The sequence below is a fragment of the Cydia pomonella genome, chromosome 19, assembly GCF_033807575.1.
Source record: "Cydia pomonella isolate Wapato2018A chromosome 19, ilCydPomo1, whole genome shotgun sequence".
NCBI lineage: Eukaryota > Metazoa > Arthropoda > Insecta > Lepidoptera > Tortricidae > Cydia > Cydia pomonella.
Genome location: NC_084721.1, coordinates 6,604,828 through 6,621,138, shown reverse-complemented (window position 1 = coordinate 6,621,138; position 16,311 = coordinate 6,604,828). Strand labels below are relative to the sequence as shown.

General features: G+C 37.1%; 2 protein-coding genes across 4 annotated transcripts; both read right to left on the bottom strand.

The window, feature by feature from the left end:
* Positions 1-735: 735 nt before the first annotated feature.
* On the bottom strand, positions 736-6,051 carry LOC133528570 (beta-1,3-galactosyltransferase 2-like). 2 transcript variants are annotated; one of them, XM_061866000.1, is made up of 3 exons: positions 5,336-6,051; positions 3,956-4,103; positions 736-1,949 (listed from the first exon to the last, which is right to left on the bottom strand). In XM_061866000.1, exons 1-3 carry the CDS (start codon positions 5,496-5,498, stop codon positions 1,352-1,354), a joined length of 909 nt encoding a protein of 302 aa, XP_061721984.1. In that variant the 5' UTR covers positions 5,499-6,051; the 3' UTR covers positions 736-1,351. The 2 variants fall into 2 exon arrangements, with proteins under 2 accessions (XP_061721984.1, XP_061721986.1); XM_061866002.1 differs by having other exon boundaries at positions 3,956-4,349; positions 5,336-5,422.
* Positions 6,052-8,351: 2,300 nt separating this feature from the next.
* Positions 8,352-14,484, bottom strand: LOC133528609 (beta-1,3-galactosyltransferase 2-like). Of its 2 annotated transcripts, XM_061866055.1 has the most exons (3): positions 13,526-14,484; positions 11,839-11,986; positions 8,352-9,152 (listed from the first exon to the last, which is right to left on the bottom strand). In XM_061866055.1, the coding sequence occupies exons 1-3, from the start codon at positions 13,692-13,694 to the stop codon at positions 8,471-8,473; spliced, it is 999 nt and encodes a 332-aa protein (XP_061722039.1). In that variant the 5' UTR covers positions 13,695-14,484; the 3' UTR covers positions 8,352-8,470. The 2 variants fall into 2 exon arrangements, with proteins under 2 accessions (XP_061722039.1, XP_061722040.1); XM_061866056.1 differs by lacking the exon at positions 13,526-14,484 and having other exon boundaries at positions 11,839-12,682.
* Positions 14,485-16,311: the final 1,827 nt, after the last annotated feature.

Genomic DNA, 16,311 nt, shown 5'->3' with positions numbered 1-16,311 from the left:
ACGCTTTTAAGATTTGACTTGGCACCGACTTCAAACGTATCAGTTGCTAGACTTGCTAGCGTATATAAAACGGGATGATATTTTATTAAGTACAAGTAGGTATCTCATTTAAAACAAAAATATTTTTATTCCCATTTTATTAATTAAGGAATTGTTACTTTTAAAGCTATGAAATATATCTTGTCTTGTTTTCTCATATTGTATTTAACTAAGAAGTCTCACGAGAGAGGGACACTCAAAAAATATTCATATCAGATACAAACTTCTAACTCCTTAGGGAATAAATTTTCATAAACGCTGAAATTGCTTTTCTTCATTTCTTATATTGTGTCTCTAGAAAGGAAGAGTATTCAAAAATGCTCAAACTATTTTTCTTGTTTTCAAATTTTTTGTTTAGTTACGAAGTTTAATATTTCTTATAATTTCAAAACTATCGCTCTTACAATATCATTGTTCACAAGATAATCTCTCAAGAGCTTAACAGTCAGCTTGAAAAGATTCAACTATACTACCTATTCTGATTTCTGCTATCATAAATGCGGCCGCACCCATCACTGCAAGTAGGGTTGCCATCTCTAAAATTTGGAAACCAGGACAAGACGCGTGAAAACCCCGGATTTTAGAGTCCAGAACCCGGACATGTCAACAGGTTTTTTTAAACAGGTTGTGCGTGTGTCGCGGGCGGCCTAAGACTTTAAATTTTTAAATCCGCACTACAAAGGAAGCCCCCCCCCCCCCCCCCCCCGGGCGCTCCCCGGACGCCCTCTAAACTAGGACAAATCCGGGGAAACCCGGACGGATGGCAACCCTAACTGCAAGGAAGGTAGTAGGATCCTCCATTCGCATACTCTCCGACAGTAGAGCAGTCTTAATGACTCTAACAAGCCATTTGTGACCGCGGCCGGAAAAATGTCCTACTTTGTCGCTTGCCATAAGGACGCCTTGTCAGGTTATTCGTATAAAGTGTGACGTTTTGCCGGCCGCGGTCACATATAGTTACAGTTACATCCAAACTTATACACGAATGCCACGAACGAATAACGGAGGACTATGTCGTAATAACAAGATCCACGCTTCAATGGATCGAGGGATGCAGAGGCGATTGGCCCGGAACCGATTCTCCCGATACCCTATAGAAAAGTATAGGGTTCAGCCAGTGTTGTGTAAATTACACACAGAACACTGGCTGAACCAAACTGGCTGCAGACAGGCCAAACAAGGTCCCACACAGGGCAAAACCATGTCGGATCCCCAAGAGACTAGCCTACCCCACACGCCAGTCGAGTTGCGGAAAATCACCCGAACTACAATAGGTACAATACACAATTCTTGGTGTAGCCGCGTAGGCTCATCAGCTTCTTTTAGCTAAATTGGCAATTGCAAAAGAGTAATTATATGCTTCAGTATTCCAAACGTCTTTGTTAGTATGAATCACAATGTTTAGCATATACTCAAACCAGAATTCATCGGGCATTTGAATAATTCTAATGTTCAAAGCGCCAATCAAAATGCCTGTGACCAGAACATCGTCCACCCAAAAGTATGGATGGTACTTGGCTTCATTTATTAGTTTTGCTGCTACTGCAGGGGTAGTCACGTAATACCAGCCTGACACATATGTCGGATATTTCTTCTTTGGATATTCTTCTAAAGACACATACCACTTATTCGTATTATCTCGTTTAGGTTCAACATTGTTCAGCATGTAGCCCATAAGAAAATCTTCCTTGATTGTATTTTTTGTTAAAATGTTTGATATTTTTTCGAAATGAAATACAGTATCATCATCAACTTTGAGTATGTAGGACGCGTTAGGGCACTTCGTTGTGACCCATTGTAAGCCCATTAAATGTTTTATCGTTAAGTTGCGGTAGCTTTCTGTAAATGCGCCTTGGAGAATGTCGTGGAAATTTTCGTTTTCCTCTTCTATTCGATTCTGGGTAATATTCCTGAAAGTAGAGTTATTTCACATTAAATACACATTATCCCTTCGGGTGGCAAAGTCCGGGAGCCGGACCTGTCGTAAAGTGGCAGGGATCCGGGAGCCGGACCTGACATAACCAGTTTTGGAATGGCAGCGCCACAGATTGAACGGAAGCAGACGTGGCGCGGCCATTTTGGAAAAAATACCGTCAAGTGGCGGGCCCCTCACAGGTGATCATAGCGAATATTCCGCGTGTTAGAAAATTTACCATTACTCAAAAAAATGTATGGATGCTGTATATAGACCATGTATCCTTATATTGAGCATTAAATACCCTATTTGATTATATAGTAATTTATGTCATTCCATATAAGTGAATTTCGCTAGTCTTGATCAAATCTCAGATCATCATTTTTTTTTCTACTTTCATGTATATAAATAACTATGATTAGAAAATAAAACAATTAATTGTAGAAAACACAGATTTAATGACTAAACTATACAATTATTTACACTTATAAACCTTTTTATTACCCCTCACAATACAATATTTTTACAATACAAGGTTTGGCGGGGCGGGAGTATGACGCAATTTGTAGCTAACTTTACTCGGCGCGGCAATTCGACCGTTATTGAATGCCATCCTTGTCTATTGACGAATACATCATGCAAGTGTGACCAAGCTAACAGTAGTTTTGCCCGTTCTAAATTAGGTGCGAAATATGGTATCGCACAGGGTCCGGGAGCCGGTCCCTGCCACTCAACGGCTTGTTATGTCAGGTCCGGCTCCCGGACCCATGCCACTTTCGGAGCCATCCGGCTCCCGGACACTGCCACTTAGCGGTATATTTTCCAAAATGGTCTTGCCATTTCTCTTGCCGTTATACCGCTGGCGCTGCCACCCGAAGGGTTATGCGGAGAATAACCCTTTGAACGCCAAGAAATCCTGAAGGTGTACGTAGCGAAAATTATTTACGCAGTGTTCGCTGTCAAGTTTTTAAGCAACGTTTATGTAAATTGATTCTCTAGTCAAATAACAAATTAATACCAAATGGTGGTCTTTATTTTGTTAAAGTTATATTTTTCTACAGGGCATCTACCACAAAAACCAAAGTATTTTTTTTTTCAGAATTTGTAAATACATTTAAGGGGATGTTACCTTGAAAATTTGGACCCTCTTTTTTAGGGTTCCGTAGCCAAATGGCAAAAAACGGAACCCTTATGGAATCGTCATGTCTGTCTGTCTGTCCGTCCGTATGTCACAGACACTTTTTTCCGAAACTATAAGAACTATACTGTTCAAACTTGGTAAGTAGATGTATTCTGTGAACCGCATTAAGATTTTCACACAAAAATAGGTAAAAAAAACAATAAAGTTTGGGGGTTCCCCATACTTACTTAGAACTACCACTTAGAATTTTTTTCCATATGTATCTATGGATAGGGCTTCAAAAATGATATTGAGGTTTCTAATATCATTTTTTTCTAAACTGAATAGTTTGCGCGAGAAACACTTCCAAAGTGGAAATTGTGCCCCCCCCCCCACCCCTGTAAATGTAAACAGAATGATAAAAATAAATAAAAAAATTTGATGGACATTACCGTTTGCATGGTAATGTACATCAAATTTATTTATTTATTTTTATTCCACCGAAAATTGGTTTGAAAGAGTTCTAGTAAGTAGTTTCTTTTTAATACGTCATAAATGGTACGGAACCCTTGATGGGCGAGTCCGACTCGCACTTGGCCGCTTTTTGTGGTAGATTTTACATTAAGCGGGTGCCCCGTCCAAACAAAAATAAAACTTCGACAAATAAGGACCACCCTAATGATCATCACTATATGCATATCAATAATGCATCAGTAAGTACAATTTTCACATTAATATAAATTTGACAAATGGCCAGTTATATGATTGTGTCGCAGTATGGTCGCTGTGCTGTAGTTGTGTTGGTGTGTGCGTGTATTTTTTAAGTACGTGGAAATGGTATATATAGCTTCTCAATCACGGTAGGCAGCAAATATGCTCACTTTTCACCAGGTGGAATTTCCGCCAATAAAAAAATTCTCGTGGTATTCATAGACTCCAGCTTTTCTCGTGGCATACCTCTGCGGAACATATTTCGTAGCTCAAAATCACCGACATACGACGTCACTATCATGATTATAAATGGGCTTTCTGAAACATACAAAGTTAAATAAATAAAAAAAATGTCCGAATAAGCGAATCTAACGATGCCTCACACCTTACACGTCGGTTGACTTACAAGCTTTTACTTAGTTTTACCTGTCCCGTTGTCTGTAATCAAATCTTGCAAGTTAAATTTGATCTAAGGACTTCTCGGTTTCCGATGAAGCTGAAACTCTGCATCCTTAGGTATGTAAGCTGATCTCTTGATGGAGACAGGAGGTGGCCATAGGAACTCTGTGATAAAACAACGCAACCTATACTTGTATTTAATTGTGATTGGGGTTTTTAGAATTGTCTCGATGCTATAAGTAGTATTAGTAGCATGTAGCACTACAACATAAACGAGTTTCTGCATAGGGATGCTGCGAGTTGCATTCACTGATAGAAAATATTATTTACCTACCAATGTACCTATTGTATCTACCTGTTGTGAGTCTTCTGTTCTTTAAATATGTATAATAAACTATTTAGTTATAAGACAATTGACATGTAAACTGTATTGTATGTTTATAAATAAAAATCTGAAATCTGATGTAGAAAGAAGAACGGTCAGTGATAAAAGCTTGTACCAAAATGTTTTTTTTTTGCCAAAAACTTATTTAACACCATCCTTTATAACGTCCATTGAGAGGTACTTACCCAAAATACACTAGTTAACGTACATAGAAGGGCTAAGAGGGAAGAATAGCTTTGCGATCCTAGCCGAACGTACGTAAATTTTTGATGAAATTATCATTTCGGGAGAAAACGGTTTCTACTCATTGACATATATATATATCAATGTTTTTACTAAGTAAATCTCTAAATCTTAACATATCACTTAGATTTGAACAATTGAACTTCAACTTTGAACTGAAATGACTTTGATTTTGAAATCAAAGTGATTTTGATGTCGATTGCTTCAGCATACTAAAATTTCATCAAAAATGTAGGTACGTACGTTCGGCTAGGATCGCAAAGCTAAGTATTGGCTTGCTATTAACTCCTCTCTGTATGATATCGATAAGGATCCTGACTGAATTGTTTTATCTTTTATCATTTTTTCATTCGAGATTTGAAGCTACGGTTTTGGACCACCACCACACAATAAGTAATAAATAGTACTATCGTACCACCACACACATATGAAAGGTAAAGGAGTTTTGGGGTGATGGTAATAGGTAGCTTAATTCTATAAACATGAGGTAAGGCAATTTTCTTAAGTTTTATTCGTCTCTTACCTCGACATAACGTTGCGGAAGGCGATAATATATAATCTTTTATAAACCGATATTCAGTTGGATTGTAAAGTATCCTTATTTTTGTTTCTAAACTCAGATAAATCAATAAGCTTGTAATAGTTATGATTAAAAGTATTGCTATTTTCTTTAACTTCCGCTGCATTTTACTTAATTTAATAAAAAGTGATATCTAAAATAACATGACACTAAAAATTATACATTGTCGATAACAACAAATTTATATGCCCTACAATGATGTATGTAGAATGTGACTTATGAAGTATGAAGTGCCTACGCTTACATAAGTTGCTCTATGGTACTAGAAAAAAAAAATCGGCTAAGAGCATGTCGGACCATGCTGTGTAGGGTTCGGTTCCATAATAGTTACCATTCTGTCAGAATAGGCTAAACGGGGGCGTCGGGGGCTATTAGTAAGAACGAGTATCATGCACATTACAAGCAAAAAAACTGTAATCTTCAAATGAAAAGAAACTGACGCGATTGAGAACAAAGTAAGGTTTTTAGAATAACTATAATAAAAAAAACGGCCAAGTGCGAGTCGGACTCGCCCATGAAGGATTCCGTACCATTTATGACGTATTAAAAAAAAACTACTTACTAGATCTCATTCAAACCAATTTTCGGTGGAAGTTTGCATGGTAATGTAGATCATATATATTTTTTTGTTTTATCATTCTGTTATTTTAGAAGTTACAGGGGGGGCGACGGGACACACATTTTACCACTTTGGAAGTGTCTCTGCGCAAACTATTCAGTTTAGAAAAAAATGATAAGAGAAACCTCAATATCATTCTTGAAGACCTATCCATAGATACCCCACACGTATGGGTTAGATGAAAAAATATTTTTTGAGTTTCAGTTCTAAGTATGGGGAACCCCTAAAATTTATAGTTTGTTTTTCTATTTTTGTGTGAAAATCTTAATGCGGTTCATAGAATACATCTACTTACCAAGTTTGAACAGTATAGCTCTTATAGTTTCGGAAAAAGGTGGCTGTGACATAAACGGACAGACAAGACGGACATGACGAATCTATAAGGGTTCCGTTTTTTGCCATTTGGCTACGGAACCCTAAAAAGCGACTTTTAATTTAGATATTTCACAGTTTTTTTAATTAAGTTCTTAGGTATATTTTTTTCTCTAGGAGTGATAGGCAGCTTCTTACTAGCGCAAGCGCATCCAGTGGCAGCTATTTACGGACTCGTTTTTCATATTTGCCTGCACCCGCCTATCACCTGCTGGAATTGTTATAGTTGTTTGGCTGTTTCATTCGTCTCTTTTAATACACTTTTGATTTGAGCCCAAAAATAGTTGAAAGAACGGCACTGCGGGACGTTTGGTGCTCTTACTGCTGCTGCAGCTGCTATTCGTCTATTACCATATGCATTTTTTGTACGAAGGAAATTATACGATTTTTAACTTGGCCTAGAATTAAATAGCGCAAATTTTCGGTTACTTTAGCTATCCTAACCTTCGTACGAAAAAATGAACTGACTTTCGTCGTAGTTTGTTGCACTCTAGCCGCATATGTATTGAAATTTATAGTTTTTTCCGATACAGGCCTTATTCACATTGACACATTGCAAATAGGTTGCCCAGTTAAATTGCGTACTTACGTAGCAGAGTAAAATTGAAAGAATAGATGCTATTTTATTGGCCAGTACACAAAGGTCCCTGTTTTTAGATTTTCTTCAAAAACTCGTAAACGGTGGCCCATAGCAAAAAATATTCTTATACGCAAATAATATATATAAAATTGCCTACACGAAAGATTCGATATACTTTTTCGCTAAGATTAATATTTTAAAAGGTATTAAATCGGGAAAGTTATTTATTCAATTTTATGGCAATTTTTTCTATACTTTTGCAAATAACTCGTAAATAGTGGCCAACATCAAAAAAAGTTGTTACTTAAACGTAAATAATCTGCACATTTTTTATTTTTTTCATCAATTTTCGCATGGATCAATGAATTAATAGTATTTTATGCAACAGTTGTATAAGAAGGGTCAAAAAAGGCGAATGGCGTGAGTTACAATGTGAGCCGGAGCCGAAGGTGTAGGCGAACATTGTAAAGGAATACGCCACGAGCATTTGTTGACCTACTTATACAACGTTGCATACAATATTTTTCCTACGAGTCAACAAAAATAAATCTTAATTTAAGTAAACAAAGCAAAAGTATATAGCCCAGCCCGCCCCGGGCCCGGGTACTTGCTACTTGTTAAATTAAATGTTTGGACAGTTTTTTCTGAATTTTGGCCACCGTAGCCTACGGAGACTAACAAGTAACGCTAAGCGGTCTTCGTAGTCTATGGGTGTTGCTATATTACGGGTGTCACATGCGTGTTTCAGACTTATGAAGTAATTATTTTTACTATGCAACCAAATGAATATTTTGTAAGTTGGCAGCAATGCACTTAGTTTAAAACCGTATTCGTTTTGGTTTTGTTAGGTTGGTAGCCATTCATCGCAGTAACGTTATAGCGTATAAAAGCACAAGAGCTTTTATGAGGAATAGACAATATAGACTTTTCTTGAAATCTTTTATGTATGTTCTTATATTCGTGTTAATGAATGCATAAATGACAGATAACAGTAGAGGAGTAGGAAAAAGATATTAAAGAGGGAAAGTTAATTATAATCAATTCTAAGGTTCCCATTTTAAAGTTTTTCGTAAAATAATGATACATAAATAATTTAGATAAAATTTACTATAAGAAATACGACAAAGTCTTTTCGCCGGGATTAATATTTAAAAAGATATTAAAGCGGGAAAGTAAATTATAATTAAGTAAATAAAGTAAATTTTAAAGTCGCTTCTTAGTTTTTCGTAAATAACTCGTATACGGTGGCCTATAAGGAGCGTGCATGAACTGTAGGAGGCAGCACAGGAGCCGTCAGATTTTTGGTGCGAGGCGTAAATGTGATGTTTACTGTTCCGATGTAGCCCACAAGATGGCAGAACCTACTATGCACAAGAAAACACGTGACGTGTGAATGTACATGTTTATTGTTCCGATTTAGGCTACAAGATGGCAGATCCTCCAACGCGCACGGTCCCTATAGCAAAATAAGATCTGACTGATACATAAATAATTTACATAAAATTGTCTATAAAAACATCTTCAACACTTTTCGTTTATACACGAATTGTTTCCCCGATTTGGCTGTTTTTGTCTTCGTTTGTTGAGCTAACCAGCTTGTTTCAGCTAAATTGTCAATTGCAAAAAAGTGGTTATATGCTTCAATATTCCAAATGTCTTTGTTAGTATGAATCATAACGTTTAGCCTATACTCAAGCCAGAATTCATCGGGCATTTCAATAATTCTGATGTTCAGGGCGCCAATCAAAATACCTGTGACCAGAACGTCGTCTACCCAAAAGTATGGATGGTACATGGCTTCATTTAATAGTTTTGCTGCTACTGTAGGGGTAGTCACGTAATACCAGCCTGACACATATGTCGGATATTTCTTCTTTGGATATTCTTCCAAAGACACATACCATTTACTCGTATTATCTCTTCTAGGTTGTGCATGCTTTAGCACGTAGCCCATAAGAAAATCATCCGTGATTGCATTTTTTGTTAAAATGTTTAATAATTTTTCGAAACGGAATACAGTGTCATCATCAACTTTGAGTATGTAGGACGCGTTAGGGCACTTCGTTGTGACCCATTGTAAGCCCATTAAATGTTTTATCGTTAAGTTGCGGTAGCTTTCTGTAAATGCGCCTTGGAGAATGTCGTGGAAATTTTCGTTTTCCTCTTCTATCCAATTCTGGGTAATATTCCTGAAAAAATGGTATGTTGATATTATTGGGAATGGGTTTGCGGCTGGCAGAATTGGGCGTTAGTCGAATAATTTTGATCTTAATAATTATTCGAATAAAGAATCGGGAATTTGTGGTGGGATTATTCGTGAATAAATTATTAGTTTTTTAGATTTACGAGTAGTACCTACCCAAATGAATTAGTCGTTATTTTATTCCAATAAATTACACGAATAATATTTTAGTACACTCTCAGGTGGCAAATCTGAATAGGTATGCAAATCAAGCGTATTTATTTTAAGGCCAAGGAATTTATTACATTTACATCGCAGGTGGCAAACTGTAAAGATACATATATATTCTCAAGGTGGTGACGAATGGGAATGATTTATATGCAGCCCCTATGACAAACACCTTATGACAAATGAAAGAGCGAGAAAACCACATAAATTTACGTTCTTGGCTGTTGTATTTTGATTGTGTATTGTGTATTTCCAATTGTCCCACATGACGAATGGGAATGATTTATATGCAGCCCCTATTCCCATCTGATCCCGGCGTAAACGTTTTGTCCCCGTCCCAACAATGAGTCGGGGACTAATGGAAATTTATTTAAATCAAAGAAGAATACAATCTATGCAGCGTCTTTTCCCATATGTTCCCGGTGGAGACAAATGGGGATACACCTATTATTGGCGTATTCTTATTTGTTGCCGCCCTACGTGACCCGACATACATGACTTAGGGAGAAATGGGTTTAAACCCAAGTCATTTCTCCCCGCTCTACGTGACCGCCACTATAAGTGACACCAAGACAAATCAGAACAAATTATATAGAGCGCCTGTTCTCATCTGTTCCGGGCGGGGACTAATGGGAATACATCCATATTTTGTGTTCCCATTTGTCCCCGTCCCATTGAGGCAGGGACTAATGGAAAAGATTTACCTATATGCAGCATCTACGATCTATATACAGCGCCTGTTCCAGACGAGGACAAGTGGGAATACATCCACATTGGTGTGTTCCCATTTGATCCCGTCCCACTGAGGCGGGAACTACTTAATGTAAAAGATTTATATGCCGCGTCTTTTCCCGTATGTTCCCCGTGGGGACAAAGGGGGGGGGGATTATTGGTGTATTCCCTCCCTGTTGTTCCCGCCCCACGTGATGGCTGCCATACATGAGACGCATATTCCAACACCTCAAATCAACCAGCCAGATAAACCAATAAGATTTTTTTTAAATTATTGAAACAGTTAAATAGTTATTTTGTAAGCTTATTCGACCGATCGACGATTCGAAGAATATTATTGGCAAAATATTTTTCGTGGACTATTAATTTATCCATGAACGAATAATCATTCAATAAAAACACATTCGTCATTCGTCACGAATGATTTGATTATTCTCTACATTGTAAGCTTAAACTTGATATTTCCACTTCGCGCCAATAAGCAGTTGGGATCCGTGCTACTCCGTATAGTTTATGAATCTTCCCTATTACATTAAAGGGCGAATTACTTCCAGACTTCACGATATCAGTCCTGAGGGCCTACTGTGAACCACGTTCGCCGTGTTCTCTTCTTGTCACACTTACGTAAGAATTTCCAAGTGCGATAGAGAAGCACAACGTCAAACGTGGTTCGCAGTAGGCCCTCCGATGTCAGGGGGCCTACCGCGAAAATCGAAGTTCGTCAATTGCGGGCATTTTTCTCTGTCACTCTAATGATGTCTTAGAGAGAGTAAAAGAGAAAGATCCCCGCAATTGGCGAATTTCGGTTTTCGCGGTAGGCCTCCAGGCCTGATAATCATATTCCGTTTCACGGAATATCAGCACATCGTTTAATAATGTTTGAAATGTAAAAAAATGGTCGAAATACAAAAATATAAAAAGTACTTTGTCCGAATTGCCAAATATGTTTAATGCTTGATATTTTTGCAGTTGAACTATTTTTTTACATCAAGAAATCTTGACAACGATGTGCCATTACGGTTACTGGATAAGTTTTGCATTTTAAATATATATTTTTTTAATATATTTCCATAGACAATGTTTGGCTGGAAAACATATACTTTATTTTTAATTTTACTTATGAAAAAAAAAGTAGATTTAATCTATGTAAAGGTCGACGCGGGCTAAGGACACACTTTATACAACATTTTTATTCTATACAAAGTTTAAATTTTTGTAATAAGTAAATTTATTAATAAAGTATTTTTTCCGGCCAATCATTGTCTATGGAAATATTGTTTCAAAAAGTGGGTATATGTGACAGGTCACCTCTTTGTTTCATATTTGTCTATTGTAAAACATATCTAGTGACCTAGTTACCAGGTCCTAGTATATTTCATGAAACGGAAAACGATCCTTTGGTCCGATATCAGGGCTATATAACCGCGAAAATCGAAGTTCGTCAATTGCGGGCATTTTTCTTAGTCGCTCTAATTACGTCTTAGTGAGAGTAAAAGAGAAAGATCCCCGCAATTTGCGAATTTCGGTTTTCGCGGTAGGCCCCCAGGGCCGTCGTCGCTTCCGATCGTTCGTCGTCCGAAGACTCCGGAGGCAGGATAAGTGAAATAAGCCCTTTAGTTAAATGATTGTGGTGCTGTTTTGTAATTGTGTGGGCGTGTGCATGTATTTTTAGATACATGAAAATTGTACGAAAAACTTTTCAATCACGGTATGCAGCCGGCAAATATGCTTACTTTTCACCAGGTGGGATTTCCGCCAATAAAAAAATTCTCGTGGTATTCATTGACTCCAGCATTTCTCGTGGCATACCTCTGCGGAACATATTTCGTAGCTCAAAATTACCCACATACGACGTCACTATTATGATTATAAATGGGCGTTCTGAAACATATAAATTTAAACAAATAAAAAAAAATTGGTTACTTAAATGAATTTAACGATGCCTCACACATCGGTTGATTTTTTAATAGCGTCGTTCGCACCTATCAAAGATATAGCATCCCTTGATAAACACAATAACTTTATTGTATTGATGGCACCCAAAATAACACTAAATTAAGGACGCTAAACGCGAAGAATTTCGTACATTGACGCGCCATGTCATGTCACATGCGATATTATATAGCTGTCCCGCTCGCATGGTGACATTGACCACGGACGGCAATATCAATTACGCGCGTGCGATAGAAATACTCGTACTTAAGTCATGGCGGATCAATGTACGAGATTCTTCGTGCTTGGTTTTTTGTCTTAAAATTCTTGAAACGAGTACTTACTGTTGCCGTACTATTAACCCTAGTGCATGTTATTGATCCTTATCAATCTTGGCCGAAATTTAGTCAGCTTTTTGCATTTATTGGAGAACGATTTTTTTCTGCTGTTGTATAAAGCACAACCAAGGTTTGAAACCACAATCGTTATCCACCGTTATCCACATGACAGTTGATGTAACGGTGCCCCCACATTGGCTGTTACAAAATGTTATACAACATCGTGTGACGGATTATCATGATAATTTTGATAGTAATTTATTATGTTTTCCCTATCACACGATGTTACTTATGTAACATTTTTTTAACTTTTGTCTACTGAGATATTTACCAATTTTCATTAATTATATAGGTTTTATAGTAAAAAAAAATATTATTTTATATGACTCGTAGAAAAAGTATTATATCGAATAGTGATACAGGATGGACAAATAAGAATGATACACTTTATTTTTAAATTTTAATTACATTAAATGGAAATTTTACTAAATATTTTTTCATAAATATATTATTCAGGGTTGGCAATTGTATACGGAAAATTTCTGCCAAATTTTATCTCAAATGTTTCTGTTGTATAAAACACGTTGTTTGCTCGATTAATTTTGAAAAAAAGTGACAGTGATTGGCACCCAAATTCCCCAAATTTTGCACCTCTTGACTTATTTCTGTGGGGCTATCTAAAATTACGTGTCTATGCTAACGAGCTGATGAAATTTAAACAGTTAAAACCGACTATTCGACACAAATGTACTAAGATAATGCGAAAAATGTGCGAATAGATGCTGAACATTGGGATGATAAGAGCTTACATTTGCCTGATGTTAGAGGTGGACATATGTCAGACATTATGTTTCGCATGAATTTGCCAACCCTGAAGAATATATTTTTAAAACAATACTTAATAATTTTTGAACTTAATACAGTTAAAATTTAAAAACAAAATGTATACTTCTTATTTGACCACCCTGTATAATCAAGCTTTTCAGCCTCGTACCTTACTTAGCTACTCGACTGAAAAGCTCTCTATTATATCACGATTGTATAAAATACTATTATAACAGCCGACGTGGGAGCACCATGAGGGGTGGGTGATGGCAATAGGTAGCTTAATTCTATAAATATAATGCAAAATGAAGTATTGGATTCTTACTTTGACATAACCTTTCGGAAGGCGATATTATATAATCTTTCATAAACCGATATTCCATTGGATTGTAAAGTATTCTTCTTTTTGTCACTCTTTTTATCTGTGAACTCGGATAAATCCGAAAACTTGCAGTAATTAAAAGTATTGCCATTTTCTTTAATTTTCCTTGCATTTTAGAACAATAATTTGGGAATACTTTGACTTTTATTTACCTACTTATTCTCTTAATGTAAAAAATTTAATATCTTAAAAAATATGACACTCTCTAAAACAATTTTAAAATCATATCACATTATTGATTAAAATTTATGCACTCCAATGATGTATGTACGATGTGTCATATGAAGTATGAAGTGCGTACGCTTATATAAGTTGCTCTATGGTATTAGAAAAATAAACATGTCTATATTTTAAGATCAAAAAGCAGTTAGCAGCAGCCGGTATCGGAATTCTTGGCGTCGACATCTGAACATCTCGAGTGAAGTCCAGTTCCGCGGCCATTTAAAGAGTAAAGCCAAATTAGCCTCCAAAAAGCTCGGTTTGCTCAACAGATCGAAACAGTATTTCACACCGGCCCACCGCCTACAGCTTTATAAGGCGCAGGTGCGCCCACATATGGAATTCTGTTTTCATCTATGGGCAGGGGCACCCCAGTACCAGCTTCTCCCTCTGGACCGCATCCAACGAAGAGCGACTCGAATTGTCGACTGCCGGCGTATTTCGAATCGGCTTGACTCCTTGGCGCTGCGTAGAGATGTGGCCTTGCTCTGCATTTTCTATCGCATGTATAACGGGGATCTATTCCGAGAAATTATTCGGATTAATCCCTGCCGCTTCTTTTCGCCATCGCCTTACGCGACAACATTTCCATCCTCACCACTTAGATGGTTGGCAGTCCTCACCTGTGTGTTTCTCCAGAAACTTTCTGCCTCGCACAGCTAAAATGTGGAATGAATTGTCGCCTGCGGCGGAAATACCGCAGGCGACAATTCATTACGCGACCGATACGACCTTCAAACCTTCACGAAAAGAGCGTACTCCCATCTCAAAGGCCGGCAACGCACTAACAACCCCTCTGGTGTTGCAGGTGTCCATGGGCGGCGGTAATCGCTTACCATCAGGTGATCCGTCTGCTCGTTTACCTACTCTATCATAAAAAAAAGTTAAGTTAAAACGTAGTGATTATATGCTCTTTGTTTTATCGGTTTTATCACCCCATCATAAGTATTTAAGCGCGACCAGAAATATATGATCACTGTCAAGAGGGCGCTTGGGACCGTGCGAAGTGCGTGGTGGGGGTAAGTAAAGCGATCCCAGCGCATAAGGTGGTAAAAATTTGAACTAACTGCGGATAGCATCTTTAACATTTCGTACGATTATATGGCTCGAAATGAAACTTTGATTTACGATTACTCCTAAAATATTCATTTAAATTGTATGGTGTAAGGGACCATTGTAATCTGTATGAAATGCTTAATATAACTAACGTATTTATTTTGATAATTGTTAATAATGTATCCATGTAAATAGCTTTGCAAATGCCACATATTACGTGATCTTTTTCTAGAAGTTAAGAATGGATATAGTAAGTTATCCTTAAAAGATAGACATTTCACATCGCGGACTTTTTTGTAGACCTATAAATGAGAAACAACCCCACCATACATTGTGTTGTTATAGCTCAAACGGATTAGGCAGCGTTTCGATTAAAGCTCTTAGCCAGCGTGATTTTTTCCGACAACATCGTTATATTTCAAACAATTTACACAAAACCTTAACAAGTTATATACTTAAGCCTTCCTCAAGAATCACTCTATTGATAGATGAAAGTCGTATGAAAATCCGTTCAGTAGTTTTTAGTTTTGGAGTAGTTTTATAAGATGTAGTGAATTGACGTTTTCCCCTAGAATTGCGGACACTAGGTTGCGTGACAGTCGTGCACGCTCCCAATAGGGTGACAGTTCAGTTTAGCATCACAATTACCCGAGAAACTATTGGTCGAAACACAATAGGTCAAATAATTATTTGGTATTAATATTGATTAGCAAAACTTCCCTCTTATTTATGGCTAGACTAGGACATGACTGAACTACACAACAACTTCTTTGAGTCGGATAAACATGGTTTAGATACATTAAGCGTCTTTTTGTCACAAAATATAATAATAATTTTCTCAGTGTACCTACCTCTTACATTTCATTGAAGTGTCAAAAAGGTCTGTTGGCCTCCCAAATGACCGGAGCACTATGAAACACTATTGTTTCGTGATGGGTAAAGGTAAAGACACACCCCTTGAAAAGCGGCCAAGTGCGAGTCGGACTCGCGCATGAAGGGTTCCGTACCATTTATGACGTATTAAAAAAAATCTACTTACTAGATCTTGTTCAACATTTTACCACTTTGGACACACATTTTACCACTTTGGAAATGTCTCTCGCGCAAACTATTCAGTTTAGAAAAAAAAAATATTAGAAACCTGAATATCATTTTTGAAGACCTATCCGTAGATACCCCACACGTATGGGTTTCATGAAAAAAGAAATATTATTATTTTATGACTTATTAAAAAAACTACTCACTAGATCTCGTTCAAACCAATTTTCGGTGGAAGTTTGCATAGTAATGTTTATCATATATTTTTTTTAGATTTTTCATTCTGTTATTTTAGAAGTTACAGGGGGGGGGGACACAATTTTTTTCACTTTGGAAGTGTCTCTCGCGCAAACTATTCAGTTTAGAAAAAAATGATATTAGAAACCTCAATATCATTTTTAAAGACCTATCCATAG

What these genes read in the sequence shown, in the direction of transcription:
- LOC133528570 (XM_061866000.1), bottom strand. Translation starts at nt 5,498, where the DNA reads ATGCAGCGGAAGTTAAAGAAAATAGCAATACTTTTAATCATAACTATT. An exon ending in TTCCGCAACGTTATGTCGAG is followed by an intron (nt 4,104 to 5,335) that starts GTAAGAGACGAA and finishes TGTATGTTTCAG; the next exon opens with AAAGCCCATTTATAATCATG. An exon ending in GAAATTCCACCTGGTGAAAA is followed by an intron (nt 1,950 to 3,955) that starts GTGAGCATATTT and finishes CTCTACTTTCAG; the next exon opens with GAATATTACCCAGAATCGAA.
- LOC133528609 (XM_061866055.1), bottom strand. Translation starts at nt 13,694, where the DNA reads ATGCAAGGAAAATTAAAGAAAATGGCAATACTTTTAATTACTGCAAGT. An exon ending in TTCCGAAAGGTTATGTCAAA is followed by an intron (nt 11,987 to 13,525) that starts GTAAGAATCCAA and finishes TATATGTTTCAG; the next exon opens with AACGCCCATTTATAATCATA. An exon ending in GAAATCCCACCTGGTGAAAA is followed by an intron (nt 9,153 to 11,838) that starts GTAAGCATATTT and finishes CCATTTTTTCAG; the next exon opens with GAATATTACCCAGAATTGGA.